At 42.3% G+C, this 18680-nt stretch overlaps 2 protein-coding genes across 2 annotated transcripts; one reads left to right on the top strand and one right to left on the bottom strand.

The window, feature by feature from the left end:
- Positions 1–2804: 2804 nt before the first annotated feature.
- Positions 2805–4328, bottom strand: glrx3 (glutaredoxin 3). Its single transcript, XM_083906893.1, has one exon. The coding sequence runs from the start codon at positions 4249–4251 to the stop codon at positions 3262–3264; it is 990 nt and encodes a 329-aa protein (XP_083763019.1). The 5' UTR covers positions 4252–4328; the 3' UTR covers positions 2805–3261.
- On the top strand, positions 4328–17559 carry bag6 (BCL2 associated athanogene 6). Its single transcript, XM_083906892.1, has 25 exons — positions 4328–4458; positions 5010–5097; positions 5189–5306; positions 5393–5610; positions 6202–6264; positions 6463–6585; positions 6675–6895; positions 7061–7193; positions 7953–8153; positions 8955–9183; positions 9465–9515; positions 10403–10749; positions 10838–10910; positions 11001–11347; positions 11461–11725; positions 11812–11981; positions 12099–12152; positions 12740–12848; positions 12984–13108; positions 13558–13692; positions 13905–13958; positions 14125–14355; positions 15424–15531; positions 15624–15770; positions 16957–17559. Exons 2-25 carry the CDS (start codon positions 5017–5019, stop codon positions 17050–17052), a joined length of 3699 nt encoding a protein of 1232 aa, XP_083763018.1. The 5' UTR covers positions 4328–4458; positions 5010–5016; the 3' UTR covers positions 17053–17559.
- The last annotated feature ends 1121 nt before the right edge of the window (positions 17560–18680 follow it).

The following is an 18680-nucleotide window of genomic DNA, read 5'->3' as shown; positions in this document are numbered from 1 at the left end:
ATAGATAAATAACTAAATGTGTGGTTTAGTACTTTTGGTGTCGTTAACCCGTAAGTTTAAATGTGTTATTTAGTGACTTCAGTCCTCAGATTAAATCTCAGTGACACAAACGTCAGCACAAGACAAACATATAACAGGTTTTCTCTACACTCTTAGAAATAAGGGTTCCAAAAGGGTTCTTCTACAAGGGCTGAGGTTCTACCTGGAACCATTTGCTTCTGAAAAACCCTTTTCCTGAAGAAAATGGTTTTTCAAGTGTTCTTGGTAACACTAATGGTTCCAGTAAGAACCATTTTGATCCAGAAAACCCATTAAAAGCCCTTTCCTGAATAAAGGGTTTTAAAAGAGTTCTTGGTGGAACCCTCCAAAAGGGTTCCAGGTAGAACCTTAACCTGGAAAGGTATGGACTTTAATGTGTCTGCCATTGTCACATCCTTTCGTACACTGATGCACATTTTCTGGTCGCAAAATAATAATAATTAATTCACTGATAATTCAGTTGTATTTTTCTTTATATATTTTCTTATTTATTTAATAGTTATTGAAGTTAAACCATGTCCTACATTTCCACTTAGAGATTTATTGTCAAACTGCTGCAGTGTAAGAAACTCATCCACATCCAGAGCAATAATGTGTTTGCTGTAACTGAGTGTGTTTACATACACACTAAAAAGACGATAACGGAAAATAAAGCGTTGAAGGTGTAAACACGTCTCTAAGAAATCAGATTATTGACACAAACCTAACTGTGTTCAACAGGTTTTTAAAAAACCTTAAAGGTGAATTATGTAATAAATGATAAAATCCTCCTAATATGTCACAGAGACTCAGGAATAATGTTCATAACAAACTGAACTCGCCAACAACAACAGTACAGACTAAATATTATATTTTGCAGACTGCAAATCATGTTTATGTTTTGAAATCATGTTTTTGGCGTCATGTGGCGCCACCTACCGCCGTCTACCAATCATTGCAGTCAGTAGAGTCTCAGCTGCCGAGCAACCACGGGTTGCCAGTTACGTCAGAAAATGAAAACCTAAAAGACCTCAGTGTTTTGAATTTGAATGTAGTAACTGTTTTTGGCCACATTCTTACATATGGCGCCTTTAACAGTAATAAACTGATAATGAAATAAGTTAATTCCTTTTACACGAGCACTTGAATAACCAGATTACTACAAAAACCCGATAATAATCAGGTTTTTAGGGTGCATGTAAACGCACTCACTGTGTCCCACATTAGTCCTGGATTTAATGGACAGAAAGAGCCAACAGTTTGCTTAAAAATCACCCTAAGTTGCAGTAAAAAAGCAGTTTGATTTGGTCTTTTAACAACAGTGAATACAAATATTCAGTCATTTGTGCTCAGAAAAGATGTGAAAGTCTACATTTGAGATGTTGACGATGACAAAAACAACAGTGAAAGTATTTTTGTGTATGAAACGTTCGGGTTCCCCTGGGACATCCCCGGCTCACCAGGCTGAGTTCTCTTGGATGAAATTAAATGTCACTTTTCTTTTTGTCACACCTTATTTTTATCCTCCACACACACACACACACACACACACACACACACACAGACAGACCTACACACACCTACGTACACGCCTGAAAGTAGGCCTTTGTGTAGGTGGTTAAAGGTGCTGTCCCCGTTTTCTCTTTTGTTCCTTTGAATCAAACCTGTATCATGAAGGTGTTTGATTACCAATCAAATGAATGAGGTCCTGACAAATGCCACATAATTCCATATATATATATATATATATATATATATATATATATACGTCACTCGGTTCAATGACACGAGGAAGCGTTTGGGAAAAGACCTCTGTCCTATATATTCGTCCTTTTTCCACCACAGTTTCTGTCTCTATCTCTGTCCCAAACGCCTCAGACATCACTTCCTGTTCCTGTTTCAGGGTAAAAAGCATGTTTGCATTTCACTTTCCTTTTTCCTTTTCTAATTTTAGTGAAAAAAATATGTGGTATTTATAGCATTTCTATGTGGCACCTCTGAGCATTTCTGATAAGATTTATTTAAAATAACTTATTTCAAATGGAAAATGTACTTTTGTCATTTATATTTTATTACAGGACACAGAAATAAAGCCTTGATATAATGTTGTAATAAAATACTTTATACTTTAGTTTTACATTCTTACATTTTTATTCTTCTGCGTTCAAATATATAGCGTATTGTTTTTATTGTTTTAACATGTTTATTGTTGTCATGTGTCAGCTACGGCTTCTTAAAGTGCTTTATAAATAAAGTTGAGTTGAGTTAATTTGCACAGATTTCTTAAAATCACGCAAACCCAGTCACTAGCTCTCATAATCACACTTGAATTTGCGTGTAAAAAAGTTTTTACTTCAGCATTTTGGCATTGAATATACAATAATGATGCTTAATTTAGTGTAGAATTAGCTGTTTGTATGAAAATGTTAATTAATAGAATAAATGCAGCTGTAAAAAAACTTACAGATTCAGGTTTGTGATTCTTACTCTGCACAAGTCTGTACGATGAAGTAATATCTATAGATCTGTATCTGTGATCATTTTTATTATCCACTATGAATGTTGTGGGTTTGATTCCTGGCTTTACTGTGCCTACGTGTCCTTGAGCAAGACCACGTGAACGGGCACGAAGGATGCGTGATAGAACGTGTGCAGCTCTGATGATGTCGTAAATCCACTGCACAGCTGTAACACACTTTTGAATCAATGTTTTCCATTTTATTATCTCTGAACCCATTAGAAGCATTTGGATATTTACATTTTTTGAAAGTAGAATTTAGTGGAGCATCAACAGAATGTTCAGGTTTGTTTTGCATTGTTTAATCACACAGTTTGTACAGATGAAAAAACAAAAGTGTTGGTGTGTGAACAGTTAGAACTGAGTCAATATGAACATGTTAAATTTACAGCCTCTGTAAACACGGGGAAGACGGATTGAAGTGAGAAACACACAGTAGTCGGCTGTTCCTGCAAGAAAGGGAATTTAAAAGAAAGGACCAACGACAGGTCGGTGTCAACATATGTGAAGATGTTTTGTGCAACATATTCCCCAATAATCTCAATAAAGCCAATGTTAACTGCTGTTTTATTGTTTTATTCACAACCTAAAACAGAAGATGAATCCAGATCCAGCAGCTACAGTATCCTGGATCAGAGTATTTAGATGATTAATCCCAACTCCTCTTCGTCTTCCTGGCACTTTCGTCTCGTCTCTGCTAACACGTCAAATGGATCTAGGCGCATCTACGATTCTCCCTTCAGAACCGACACCAGGTCTCCGCTCCCGTTCAGCTCCTTGACGATGTCCAAACCTCCGATCAGCTCCCCGTTCACGTAGAGCTGGGGGTAGGTGGGCCAGTTAGAGAAGGTCTTCAGGCCCTGACGGACCTCCTCGTCCTGCAGAATATCAAAGGTGTCGTAGTCCACCGCGGTGCCGTTGAGGATCTCCAGGATCTGCCTGCTGAAGCCACACTTGGCGTTCTCCTTGTCGCCCTTCATGAAGAGCATCACCGGCCTCTGGTTGATGACGGTCTTCAGACGGTGGTCCAGCGTGACGGCCTTGGGGCAGGTGTTCTCCAGCTCTCCAGACTCAGCCAGCTCCTTCACGATGTCCAGGCCCCCGATGAGCTCTCCGTTGGCGTAGAGCTGAGGGTATGTGGGCCAGTTGGAGAAGGTCTTCAGCGCCTGTCGAACCTCTTCGTCGGACAGGATGTCAAAGGTGCTGAACTGGACGTTGTGCTCCTTGAGCAGGGAGACGATCTGTCTGCTGAAGCCGCAGCGAGGCTCCTGTGAGGAGCCCTTCATGAAGAGCATGCAGGGCGCCGCGTTGATCAGCTTCTCCAGCCGCTGGTTCACGTCTGCGCCGCCGCCGCTCCCTCCCGCAGCCGCAGCCGCAGCCGGACTCCCGCTCACCGTCAGCCGCTGCACCTTCTGGGTCAGCTGAGGAGCGTGGGCCCCGTCCAGGCTGTCCACCTTCTGCCCGGCTTTGAAGAACAGGAACGTGGGCACGGAGGAGATCTCGTAGCGCTCGGACACCTCAGGCACCGCTTCCGCCTCCAGCTTCACAAAGGTGGTGCTCGCGTGTTCTTTGGCCAGCTCCGCCATGACCTCGTTCATGTGGACACACTGAGGAGCCCAGGCCGCCTGGAAGTGAACCACGGTCAGACATTTCCCCGCTTTCTTCAGAAAGTCGTCAAACACCTGCTGAGATGTCGCTTCTACGAGGTTCGCCATTTTTTTTCCTTCACCCCTGCGCGCAGTGCTTCCGGTGGTGTTGACGCAGTGCTTCCGGTGTCGTCTTGACGTCACATCCGTAGTGCTACCTAGTAGCTTCTGGCCAAAGTACTGGAGCTACACTAGGAAGTGAATGACAACGTCTTCTTCGGTGATAAGAAGCAGCAGCGGACACTGGATAAACTGAAAGATTAGTGCGACTTTAAGGTACGGGGAAAACTGACGGGAACCGTCGACCGTGTTTTCTGTGACGTTTTACGTTGATTAGCATTTAGCTCTGGTAGCTTAGCCTTCTTTGCAAACGCCTTCATGCCTTTCAAGTTAAGCTAAGCTAACTCATGATAGTAATCCAGCGGAAAGTAACTGATAAATCGGCTGTTGAATGCTATCAGATCAACGCATAAGACATTTTTAATTTAAAATAGCTACGCGTAAGTTCACTCGTTTGATAAAACTAACGCGAACCGATTGGCAGATTACTGTTATTTCGCCGTTTGGGATTAGTGAAATCTGAATCAAGTCTGGATAAACCAAACATTTAACAGACGCGTCATTTAGCTGTAGTTTGATGAAGAAAACACCATCCTAACATTTACATAAAAACACCAGAAGGTACATCGATCGTGAGAGGGATGTGTCATCATTGTTTATCTGTGCCAATAAATAATAACAAAACCAATCCTAATACGTCATTAGCTGCTATTTGTGACTATAAATTACTGACACAACTCTTATCATTTCATACATGTTTCCATCAGGAACATCATGGAGGAACAAACTGCAGAGATAGAAGTAACAGTGAAAACATTAGACTCCCAAAGCAGGACCTTCACTGTTGGTGCTCAGGTAAAACCCATCGATACACACTCGACATAGTCGTTTTCATCTCATTGTCAGTCAGTTTGACTAAAGTCTACTCCACCATATTCGTTTGCAGTTGACAGTGAAGGAGTTCAAGGAGCACATTGCACCGTCGGTGGGTATCCCTGTAGACAAACAGAGGCTGATCTACCAAGGCAGGGTGCTACAGGATGAAAGGACTCTGGTCGACTACAGTAAGTCATCGATTCAACGACTGAATTCAACGAGACACACATTTCATGTGCGCACGTGTAACTGTAGTTCTCTCTTCTCGTTCAAGATGTGGGCGGCAAGGTGATCCATCTGGTGGAGCGAGCTCCTCCTCCTCCATCTTCTCAGCCCGGCTCAGGGTCAGGAGGAACTGCGGCGGACGGTGGGCCCTCCTCGTCCTCCCAGGGATCGTCCCAAGTGCCTCCACACGATCGTAACGCTAACAGCTATGTAATGCTGGGCACCTTCAACCTCCCCGTCAACATCATGGACCCACAGCAGATACAGGTATGTCCACTATTGATTATTACTAGTTAATGAGGCCAATAAACAATATTTGGAACTGATATGCACTCAAAATATAAAATGAAAATTTTGCAAACTCCAACACAATTTTTTTTTTAAATGCCTTTTAATGTATATCCCATGTGCAATATACTGTCTATAATGTAAATATCTAGTCCATACTGTATGTATTCTGGAAATTGTCTGTTATGTTCACTATACATTCTATGCTATTTAACTTTTTAAATAATCTTAGTGTTGATATCTTTTTATATTGTACTTTTCTTGTAAATGCATGTTTATTATTTATTATCCTTATATTTACTGTCTTGCTGCTGTGACACTGTAAATTTCCCCACTGTGGGACAAATAAAGGACAATCTTATCTTATCTTATATCAACAAATGAGCATTTTACATGAAGTGTAAATATACAATGAATATATAACATGATGTATAAGCTGTTTTCCAATTCTAGAACTTCCCTCTTATGAGCTGTGTAAGAAATAACGGCTCAGCCTTTTATTTTTTTTTATTTTTTTTTTATAAAATGTTTGTCTGCTGATTCTGAAAGTGTGTAAATTATTTTGTTTAGATGTCAGTCCAGCAGATGGTGGGAGAAAATGCCAGAAATGCTCGAGTCACTACCAGCACCGGGGTAAGTTACTACTGTTTTATGGTTTGTCAATGTTTTTAACATGAAACACTCATTTTCACCAAATGACATAAGTTAGGGTTCCACTCTGTTTAAGTTTAGAAATGCTTGTATCCAGCTATTGTCTTTAAGTTGCCCGTGGTTAATCGTTATCCCCTCTTGACGTTACCGTGTGGTGATTTGTCACCTTTTCCGTGTCAGAGCAATGGTTCTGTGAATGTTCACATTGACATGGACCAGCCAATGCAGAGTGAGCCGAGGCTGAGGCTGGTGCTGGCTGAAAACCTGCTGAGGGACGTGAACGATGTCATCCAGCGAATGGAGGTACATGTTATTATTATTATTCCTTTATCAAAGTTCAAGGGAAATGGCTGCAATAATGGTAACAAATGTGTCTGTCGTCTCGTTTTTAGGCTCGGCCGAGCGACTCTACCACCCAAACAGAAGCCACGCCTGCTGCTGCTGCTGCTGCTGCTGCTCCTCCTGTGGCACCCCCACCTCCCTCCTCTTCTTCTACCACCTCGACCCCTTCTCCTTCCCAGCCCATGGACACCTCCCCCCCTCCAACAACTCCCCCACCCCCACATGCCACTCCTGGACAGACCGAGGCACCAACAGTCCATCCTCCACCCAAGTACGACATCTTTTCATTCACTTTTGTGAGAATTTACACAAGCAGCTCTGGTATTTCATTTGACTCGACATACACCCTTGTATGTCAAGTGAACTTAACAAGGACACTCACAGAGCTAACGGAGTCTTTTATCGTGACTCCTCTTGATTTGCTTTTGTCCTGCAGTCATCCCAGTCCCACTGAGCTGACCGAGATGTTGTCTGAGCTGCGGAGGGTCGAGGAGAGACTTCAGCCATTCATCCAGAGAGCTCACACTGTACTGGAGGCAGCCACTACTGCAGAATACAATAACAATACAGTAAGACGTCCAACATATTCATATACATATACCTGAAATACAATACTATAGTCTAGTAAAGTATGAGGCCACCAGTAGCTTTAGTTTTCATGAGCATCAGTATTTTCAGTCTCCTTGTTAAGCTACATCCAGAAAATACTGGGAATATGTGCACTAAAATAATGTAATCATTAGTAAATAGTCTTATGGCAAATGATTCTGCACTTCCCAGAGTCTGTTTTTATTTATTTCTCTGTCCAGCTCATCACACACTGCCTGACACTGTGTTCCTCAGTCCTTGACTGTTGCGGATTTATCAGCTAATGCTGCATGAGCAGTGTCCTTGGGATTGTTGCCATGCAAAAAAAAATATGAAAAGACTGGTGTTTTTCTCTTGGAAATGGCTTTGCTAATGCACAATTATGATTTGTGTGATATTCTGTGATCTTTGGCATTTTAAATGGAATGATGTGAGGAACAAGCTTCCAAAAAGCTGAACGTTTTGACAGCAGATATTTCTAATATAAAAAAGTAGGACAATGTATGTTTTTAACCAGTTGCTAGAGTTAGGATCCTGCTATTGTTCACGTGTAAGTCACATTAAGTACTTCATGAAAGTCTTCTGTTTTTTAATACTGCGTACATATTTCCTGTATTTAAGATATCCTTATGTATTTGTTATTCACTGTATATAAATAGTTTTGGCCAACTTTTTATTTTAGATCATTTAGACCTTTATTAAAAAGATGGTTCAAGCTTATTGTTTATTCTCTCCAACAGGAGCGAGAGGAGGACCAGCGGACTCTTGTCCTGACGATGGAGTGTCTCCGTCTCCTTGGAAACGCCCTCGTGGCCCTCAGTGATCTGCGACTGAACCTCATGAGCCCCGTGCCCCGACACTTGCACGTGGTCCGACCCTTTTCCCACTATTCTACCCCGGTTTCTATGCCCGGAGCCGTACATCACCACATCCCAGTGCAAGTAAGTGAGCGAACACTAACCTATATCAGGATCGGGAACTCCCACGTTTAGAGAGTCATACTGACCTGTTATTACTTGAAAGATCTAGAGAGACAGTGGAGGTGAATCAGTGCTATAGTGAGCAGAATAAGACACATGTGAAGTAACTAGAGCTGAAACGATTAATCCATGAATCCATTATTAATCGATTACTAAATTAATCGGTTTGAAGCTTTTTTTCATGATTAAAACAAGATTTCTGATTGTTTTAGCTTCTTAAATGTGTATATTTTCTTGGTTTCTTTGCTCCACATAAACAAAGAAATCATTTTGGTTTGTGAACAAAACAAGACATTCGAGACCATCATCTTTTCCAGCTTTGACAAACACTGATCAACGTTTTTTAACATTTTCTGTCATTTTACGGACCGAACGATTCATCGATTAATGGAGAAAATAATCGACAGATTAATCGATTAGTTGCAGCTCTAGAAGTAAACCCTAACCCAGATATAGTCAGTCTGATCTCTGTGGATTTAAGTGCTCAGTGATCTTCCACAGGTTGAACTCTGCACCCGTCTCATTGATTTTAATGGCGTCTTTTCCAGCCATGATAGTGCTGTGAACAAACTGAGTCTCATGACATCTGGTGCTCTATTGCAACCTTTTCCAAACACCTGCTACAGTATATTCCCCCTCTCCCCCACACATGTCTATATTCGCCGACGGCCGTCCAGGTATAACGATGACTTGGAAGTGTTTCAGAACCATGGACCTCGTGTTTCATTGTAAGGCTAACTGTGATTGTCTCTCCTCCACCAGATGAACCTGGGTGCCACAGTGACTGTTGGGCCGAACAGCGCTGAGGGACAAGCCCCTAACGCTCAGTCGAGCAGCCAGCCAGAGCAGGCAGGTCAGGGACAGACCACCCCCCCACAGACTTCCCCGTCTAATCAGCAGGCAGGACAGGGACAGGGACAGGCCGGCCCCCGGGTCATCAGGATCAGCCACCAGGCAGTCCCGGTGGTCATGATGCAGATGAACACGGACGGTGTGTTGTCCCCTACCCGCCACTGATTGAATGCTCAATCTTCTAAGCCGGTTTTGGGTTAATGCTGAGTGACGCTGAAGCTTCTGTGTGTTTCATGCTCTGCTGTCACAAGCATTAACTGACTGATAACAATGAACAATTGGAATTGTCTGATTTATTGCCTTGAATCTCATAAAACCCCTCTGTCAGTGCTAATGCACGTCTATAGAGAGTTTACAGGCGTGTATATTAGTATTGTAGAAAACAGTTCAAGCTCTTTATGTTGTGTGTTGTGTGTTCAGGTCCAGGAGCAAACCCTGCAGCAGCTGGTCAGCAAATACCTGGACAACCAGGTAAAGACCACTCTTTGTTTCACAGTTTCATTCACAAAGTCTCGTCATTTTATTTCAGCGCTGCAAATAAGGATTATTTACGATTAATCTGTTGTAGGCTTGGGTAACTGAGAGGATAATATGTTGTCTGTATACAATACTTGACAATATAGTAGAAGAACACAAGCTTTTCAATTTTATTTAAATAGAAAATTAAAAAATGTTCAGCAATATGGGTTTATATAGAAACATAATACAATAATATAAATAAGAACAATAGGTCCTTGTACCGTGTCTGAGTGCATGTTACTAACAATTTTTACTTTATGGTTATCGACTGATAATTTTAAAAATTTATGGAAATTTCCAGGTCTGGATAAGTACGGAAAAATTATGGAAACATGTTTGTATTGTTTCCAGACTATTATCTCACTTTCTAAAATTAAATATACAAATCAAAACAAGTTACTAACGCAACGTAGCTGACCTGTGAATGATATGGAACTAATCGAGCTGGCTGTAGAATGGTGTCGAGTTACCATGGTTACTGTTACTGACTGTGATTCTCATTTATTTATATATATATATATATATATTTTACATACGCCACCTATTGTCGGTCACGTTTTCCGAGGGCTGACTTCATGAAAAAGAGTGCAGGATTTTAAAACCATTTATTTACATAATAAGCATCTAACAATTGGTATTCAGGTGTTTGATATTGACTGAAAAATCCTCAGAGAAGTCTGTGAATTTGAGTCTGGAAAAGTATGGAATTTTGAAATGGAAAATGTGCAGAAACTCTGTTTTACAGATTATCTGCTGTAGTCAAAAACATGAATTTCTTCACAATTAAAGTCTTTCTGCTGGTAGTTGTCACTGACTCGCTGCTCTGCTCCTGCTCTCAGGCGCCCTCCCCCCCGACTTCATGCGTAACCTCATGCAGCAGATCAGCCAGTATGCCTCCGCCGTGGCCACCAGCGCCGCCACCGCCGCCGCCACCGGCCAGCCGGTTCCACCTCAGCCCACCCCTCCCGGGTACAACTCCACCGCCAACTCCTCAACCACCACCACGGGTCCCAACACGCCCACCACCACCCCCACGGCCCCCCCTCCACCACCCCACGCCGGCCCCCAGGCCAGAGTTGTGTTCACTCGGCCTCCGTTTGCACCAAATATCCCTCCTCCAGCTTTTGGCACCCGGGGAACCACAATCAATGTGAGGGCTGCCATGCCAGGCCAGCAGCCGGGACAGGTTTGTTTGAGAGTTTCTGATATGATCCCTGTTTTTATGATGTCATAATATTGTCAACATATGACCAAACGAGAAATATTTCCCACAGCCTTTCAACCCCGCTGCTCTCAACCAAATGATTAGTGGACTAGTGGGACAACTTCTAATGCCAGGACAAGCCGGTGAGACTGAGTTATATTTATTTTAGCAGCAGTAATAACATAACCGTACATTAACCCTGTAAAATAAATCAATAACTGCTTTTTCTACAGGTGGTCCCGCGTCCTCAACATCCTCCACCACGTCCACATCCTCCTCTTCCTCTTTCTCCTCCTCCTCTCGCACCTCCTCGTCCTCCTCTTCGTCCTTTTCTTTCGCCACCTCCGGCCCGACGCCTCCTCCCACCGCAAACACTACTGCGAGTGCACCGGGCCAACCTGAGAGCAACCCCGCCGAGCCCCAGGCCCAGGAGGTGCCTCCAGACCTCAGCCAGCTCCTGGGCTCTCTCCTGGGGGTTGCCGGTGCGACCGGTGCCGGTCCCGGCGGGGCCCCCTCCATTACTGTGACCACCTCTGGTGTCCCTGCCTTTATTCAGGGAGTGAGTGAGTTCATGCAGCAGGTCAGTGTTTGAACGTGTCAGAAAATGTGTCCTCGCAGCATGTGTTTGTTTGTTTGTTTCAACTCGCTTCTATTTGAAGAAAACAAAATGACTCCTTCTAATTTAATTTCTAGGCCCAGCCCGTCTTTACTCCACCTCCTCCTCCAGCTGGAACGACTCCAGCTCCCGGTGCAGGAGGACCCACCAACCCGACTCCTAACCCCTCCGCAGCGGCCGAACCCCTCAATCCCGAGCTGTTCACGGGCATCGTCCGCGGCGTCCTCAGCACCATGATGGGCTCCCTGGGCCAAGCCCAGAACGACACGGAGAGCATCGCTCAGTTTATGCAGAGGCTCTCGCAGGCGACCAACATCTTCATCAGTCCTGAGGATCCCACCGGTGAAGAACACCACGGAGCTTTTCTTGTATTTATCACCTTAACCTTATCACCCGTTTTACTTAATGAATTTATTTTTGGTTCCCAGGGTTCTTTGGGGAGTTGCTGATGTTGGTGTGCCAGACCTTCACCATGTCAGACCTGGTGATGCTGCTTCATGGTCAGCACCAGCCTCTGAGTCGCATCCAGCCTCAGTTGTCTCAGTTCTTCACCCAGAACTACCTCAGTGGCAGAGAGCCCACTGACGCCAACATCACTGTAATTCAAATTCATTTTGCAGACGTATTACCCAGCCTTAAATGTCTATCATTGGCTCGTAAGTGTTTAGTTTTATGTTGTCCTCTCCTTTTGTTCACGGTCGTTGTCTTGTTTCAGGAGGCTGCTGAAAGTCTTGTCAACGAGCTGGAGGAGTACATCACTGAGAGCTTTGTAAGTCTGACATGTTCAATCCTCAGCCCTTAAAAATAAGGAACTAGGACTATATCAAACCAATATTTGTGTATATGGCTTATCAATAATATAACGGGTTGTTTCTCTGGCCTCATGGAAAGTTTGTTTCACTTGTATACAATTTATTTCAGATAATACCTTGTTTGTTTATTTCTTTGGCTTTTTAAAGGATATTTACTCGTCTAAGAAAGAATGAAATTGCCTATAAATATGAGTTGTGTCACAGTCCAGGGTCTGACCAGCCCTTTAAGAAGAAACTGTCACTGATTAATTAAAAACTACTTAATAATGTCCAACACCATAAAATATTATTTACCTCAAAGAAAAAGCCATTAACTAAACCTGAGTTTTGTTTTTCATTCACCATTTACGACACAAAGTCCATTTGAATACACGAGTACAAGTGAATTCACTGGAATTGGAAGAAAGTCTTTTAAATTCACCTTTAAAGGGATAATTCAGGTTTTTGAGCACTGACCTATAGTCGGCGCTCAATTCTTTTGAATACATAGATGATTTATATTTCTGTCGTGAATTGTAACGTCTCTTTTTAAAAACGCCCTCAGAGAGAGTCGTCCGTCACGGTGCTGGACGGCGTCGATATCACTCAGACCAACATGTCTTTCTTCAGACAGCAGCTGACTCGCATCGCCGGACACATTTTGCGTTGTACAGGTAAATGTTTTTGTTGTTGTTCTTCACTCTAACAATGTTTTTTGAATGAAGAAGTTACTCAAAGTGTCAAAGCAGAACATCTGCCGCTAGATTATTAGAAGGATTTTGTAATGATGTAAAATGTCTTTATTCCAGATGAATCGTTTGGGCCCAGGTTGCTGCAGATGTGTAACCAGGCGCTGTTTGAGTGTCTGGGCCTGAACCTGCACTGTCTGAGAGGAGACCAGAGAGCTCTCACTGCAGTCATCAACCACAGAATTGTAAGGACTTTTCTCTATTTATTATTATAATAATAATAATAATAATGACACATCACATTTCTGTAGGAAACTCAAAGACACTTAAAATAAATCAAAATAACAAAAGAAAAGATAACAGTACAAATAAGTTAGTGCTTTGTCATGTATACAGTCATGTGTTCATTCAGTAACATGACTGATTATCTCTAGCATTTTTTTGGCTGCAGTTTTCTGTCAAACACTGAAGTTACAGAATAAAACCTTTCAAACTTGCTGGTAGAGGAAACAAAGTAACAGTAGCAACAAACTTCCTTAATTTTCAGCAACAAGACAAAGCAGAAAACATATAATGATTTCTTTCTTATATGAAGCAAAGAAACCAGAACATGTTCACATTTAACAAGATGAATCTGAGAGAGTAGAACATTTCTTCTGTTTTAAAGCAAACGTATGTTGTTTTGCGGTTCCAGCGCAGGATGTCCAGTGACATCAGTCCCAGTCTGGTCAACTGGATGACCAGCATGATGACCATGAGGCTGCAGGTCATTCTGGAGCACATCCCCATCACACCAGAGCAGATCCAGAACTACATCGTTCACACACAGGTAATGGCTCAAAAACAAATGCAATAATTGAATGTATGGACCTTATATTTGAAACTGAGTAAGAATCTGACTTCCTGTGTGCGTTTCCTTCATCTGTTGAATGAACGAACGCAACACGTTAGATACAAACACAGCAGTCTCCTCATCTCATGGTGTTTACATCTCCTGTTACTGCGGACGGCTAATGAATATTGGATGACATTCTTTCACAGACGGATCAGTCGTCTGCGACTGCCACACAAGAGCCTGAGCGAGCACATGCTACGGTGAGCAGCAGCAGCAGCAGCAGCGCAGCAGCAGCAGCAGCAGCAGCAGCAGCAGCAGCAGCAGCAGCAGCAGCAGCAGCAGCAGCAGCAGCAGCATGTGTTCTTAAGATCCTTCCAAACAAACTCACACTTTACTTTCCTGATCGCACGGTTCTATCTGCCACAGATCGGCGACACCCACTCACCAGCTGCAGCAACCACAGCAGAGGAGGCCATGTCCGTGTCACACGACACGAGGCCGTCGCCGCGGGAGACCAGGGTGCTGCCCGGGGACCTGGGGACCTCAGGAGGCGCCGTACCTTTAGGCGGCGACATGGCGGCGGCGGCGGCAGGAGCCGAGGGAGGGAGCGAGGAGTCTGCAGGAGAGTCGGAGGCCTGGGCGGCTGCTGTTCCCCCTGTAAGAGATCACACTATACTTTAAAGTTTGATTTCTTTGTGTTTGAAAATGTGCAGAACCAGGAAACACAGGACCGTGCAAGTGGGTTTATAGGAAGTAGTTTTCTCTTCGTCATTAACTGTGGGTCCGATTCCCGGCTCTGCTCGTCTACATGCTACGCAATGTGTCCTTGGGCAAGACACTTAACCCCCACGTTGCTCCCGACGGCTGTGCCGGCATCGCGTGAACGTATGAAAGTGTGACGACTAACCGCTTGCACATTACTATGAATTTACTAGCTATCTGGATTGCGTAAAGTGGTGCACCGGAAGACTTCAGTCGTGCTTTTAGTAATTACTAAATCCTGAATTAAGTAGAGTCTAAAGTAGTAGTGCCAAATTGTTTGGAAGCCCACCTGGGTCTGTGGGCTTTTTCCCAAACCTTCTACTTTTTAAAGGCGGCAAACTGTCGTGACCCAAATGACGATATAAACCACGACGAGTGCAACTTTGTGCGTGATGTTGTGACACATCACAGTGTAGTTCACATCATTTTGAACTGGTAAACAAATCATTTCCAAGAGAAGAGTTTGTTTAACCCTTTTACAACCACGCGGATCACCGGTGACACCGCGGCGCATGCGTATTTCAAATTACCGTAACTCTGCGCTACTTCGTGCAATTTTAATCATTCGAACTGCACCTGAAAGCTGTGAAAAAACACTAAAACTGTTATTTACAAGATTAGGATTTATTTACACAGAATATACCTCTAAAACGTTGCTAAACTCCAAGAAACAGCACCAAAAAACTGAATCCTCCCTCTGTCACTCAAACGCCGCCTGCAGCTGCAGCACTCGGTCATTACCGTAATGCATGTAATGGCATCAGCACCAACAAAGCCCCGTTTTACAGCTTTCAGGGGCAGTTCGAATGATTAGAATTGCACGAAGTAGCGAGGAGTTACGGTAATTTGAAATACAGCCGTACAGAGACTTGATGTTGATGTTCAGCAACTGGATGAAGCTATGATCAAAGCGGTGTCTTCTCGTGCTCATAATCCACGTTGTGTGTGTGTGTGTGGTGTCAGGAGTGGGTTCCCATCATCCGGTGTGACATGATGACTCAGAGGAAGATGAAAGCTCAGCCTCCGATGTCTGACGCCTATTTGCAAGGAATGCCGGCTAAACGGAGAAAGGTAATGTAATCGGAATTACTCGTTACACGGTCAGAGTCGAACGTCCTCGCTGTATTTGTGCTCACACAGTTTTATTCTGTGTTTGTGTTCAGACGGGACAGGGCGGAGCCAGCCTCCTCTCCCTCTCCGACGCTGTGAGTCAGGCAGCGAGGACGGCCGGAGTGAAGCCCATCACGTCTGCTGAGAGGCTGCAGGACGACCTGGACACCGACGAGACGAAGGAAGCGTACGCAGAACAGGTAACTGAGTCACAATCAAAGTGTTTCCTGTTACTGTGACCGTATCAGCACCAGTTAATATACAGGGAAATGTTGATAGTGGGAGTTGGTGAATCCATATCTGCCCTGAAAAACCAATACTGAGAAAGCTCTAATCTTTACAGCCCTACTTTAACCTCTTCTTGCCGTCATAAAACCATGTCTAACTTTAACAAACACAGACATGCTGCGTAACCACAGAAAGGTCAGAAACTCAGCTAAAAGCTCGTATAAACCATTCTAAAGTTCACGAAACACAGACAGATCAAACCAGTGGCACTAATTATGATGTATTTGATTATGTAAACGATAAAAACACGTGTCAGCTGGACAGCGGAGAATCCACAGAGTGTGGTGACCAGTTTACTGCAAAACAGCAACTGACTTTGAAGAAATCCAAGCAGAAATGTTGTCTTACCTTTGCTGTTTATCAAAACAAAACCACCTCTAATGAAGAACTACACTTCCCAGCATGCTTTGGTGCTGCTGGGAAGTGTAGTTCTTCAAATCCCGGTCTGATTGATCATTCTGGAGCTGTGTGTAACTGAACATGCTGCAGAGTCACGGAGTTGTTGTTACTCTCCGCATTTTTTTTTGTTCAAAACAAGTTCTTTTTAGACCAATAGTGACATGTAAATAAAATGTAATGTGTTTTAATAATTTGGTACCTAAGAAATCTCAAATGGCACAGATGGTGCCAAACTGTGCCAAACCAGAGAGAACGCCTAGACATCTCTTTAATAAAACCTCTGTAATTTCACTCTGCTTCACTTCAGCAGCATCAGACTTTGCACAGCTCATGTCCACATGTTGTCACATGACCTCCATGTGTTTTTAAGCTCCTACTGCAGATTTTAAAGGTGATATTTGCTTTAAAATGCAATGTTTTTTTAGGCGAGAGAACAACAAATCCTTCATTTCTGCTGTTCCTCTGACACAGAGGCATCTACAGTGAAATCTCGCAAGTGTCATCTATAATTTGATACCAATATAATCCACATAGAGCTTGTAACGGCAGAGATTTACTCTGTTTTGTTTGGGCGTGTCATTTTAGAGCAGGGACTCGGGGAAGAAGAGGTTAAACGTATGATTTAAATGAGAATTTCTTACATTTATACAGAATAACATAACATAATCATGACTTTTTTTCCCCCGCTCTTTCTCTCAGGTTAAAACCGACATCAAGAAACGAGTGAGGGAAGACCCGGATTTTAACTCTCAGCAGTTCCCCAACTCACATCGAGCGTTCTTATCAGACTTGTAAGGAGACTGATGACGACTCTAACGCCGTCTTCATCTGTGTTGGTTTTTTTAGATCATTATTATACTTCCCTTCCACTCAGTGCAACATCATCACCCCCCCATCCACAAATGTCCTCGCTCTCTCTGTATCCCTTTTTCAAGCAGCTCTCTAGACTAAATACCTTCTGCAAATGTGACTGCTTCTTCAGCTTCTCCAGCTTCTCCAGCTTCTCCAGCGCCTATTTATTACTTTGAGTTCATTTAGGTCAAACCTTCACTGACAAAAACCACCAGGATATTGTATTAGACTGAAGTTAAATCTGGTGACTTTGAATCACTTTTAGATCTCCTGCCTGCACACGTCGTGTATTTCTTTGGCTTCCTTCTCCCCGTGTTGCTTTGTTAATAATAATAATAAGAAGAAGTTGAGTCGAGTTCTCGTGACCTATTGGTCTTGAACCTTTCTGTCAATGACGCGCAAACGTGTACTTTCATGTGATGGACTGTACAGTAAGCTTAATAAAAACCTTGATACAACACACCATTGCGTTTGTATACTATGTTGTCCAAAATTTGACAATTTTTTGAAAAAAAAAATTGGTCCAAAATTTGACAAAAACATCATGCTATACTATGTCGTCCAAAATTTGACAATTTTTTGGAAAACCATTTTTTTGGTCCAAAACTTGACAAAAACTTCATACTATACTATGTAGTATGTCATACTATACTATGTCTCCAAAATGTGACCATTTTTGGAGAAAAAATTTTGGTCCAAAATTTGACAAAAACGACATACTATACTATGTCTCCAAAATCTGACAATTTTTTTGGTCCAAAACTTGACAAAAACGTCATACTATACTATGTAGTACGTCATACTATACTATGTCGTCCAAAATTTGACAATTTTTTGAAAAAAAAAAATTGGTCCAAAATTTGACAAAAACGTCATGCTGTACTATGTTGTCCAAAATTTGACAATTTTTTAGAAAAAAAAGTTGGGACCAAAATTTGACAAAACGTTATTCTATACAATGTCATCTAAAATTTGACAATTTTGTGGGAAAAAAACAATTGTTCCAAAATTTGACAAAAACGTCATACTATACTATGTAGTACGTCATACTATACTATGTCTCCAAAATGTGACCATTTTTTGAAAAAAAAATAATTTGGTCCAAAATTTGACAAAAACGTCATACTATACTATGTCGTCCAAAATCTGACAGTTTTTTTGAACAACCTTTTTTTGGTCCAAAACTTGACAAAAACGTCATACTATACTATGTCTTGCAAAATGTGACAATTTAAAAAAATTCCAAAATTTGACAAAAACGACATACTATACTATGTCCTCTACCTCAATGTCATTCTACACTATTTTGTCCAAAATCTGACCATTTTTTGGAAAAAAACATTTTGCTCCAAAATTTGACAAAAACGTTATTCTATACTATGTCGTCCACAATTTGACAATTTTTTAGAAAAAAAAATTTGGGACCAAAATTTGACAAAACGTTATTCTATACAATGTCATCTAAAATTTGACAATTTTGTGGAAAAAATTTAACAAAAACGTCATACTATACTACGTCGTCCAAAATTTGAAAAATATTTAGAAAAAAAAATTTTGGACCAAAATTTGAC

Source organism: Microchirus variegatus (assembly GCF_963457635.1).
Source record: "Microchirus variegatus genome assembly, chromosome: 20".
NCBI classification, from domain to species: Eukaryota; Metazoa; Chordata; class Actinopteri; order Pleuronectiformes; family Soleidae; genus Microchirus; species Microchirus variegatus.
This window is presented reverse-complemented; position numbering and strand designations above follow the sequence as displayed.

Excerpts from the sequence above, each read along its gene's own strand:
- bag6 (XM_083906892.1), top strand. The coding sequence starts at position 5,017 with ATGGAGGAACAAACTGCAGAGATAGAAGTAACAGTGAAAACATTAGAC. Across the intron at positions 11,982-12,098 it reads CCACTGACGCCAACATCACT|GAGGCTGCTGAAAGTCTTGT; the intron begins GTAATTCAAATT and ends GTCTTGTTTCAG. Across the intron at positions 12,849-12,983 it reads ACACATTTTGCGTTGTACAG|ATGAATCGTTTGGGCCCAGG; the intron begins GTAAATGTTTTT and ends TCTTTATTCCAG.
- glrx3 (XM_083906893.1), bottom strand. The coding sequence starts at position 4,251 with ATGGCGAACCTCGTAGAAGCGACATCTCAGCAGGTGTTTGACGACTTT.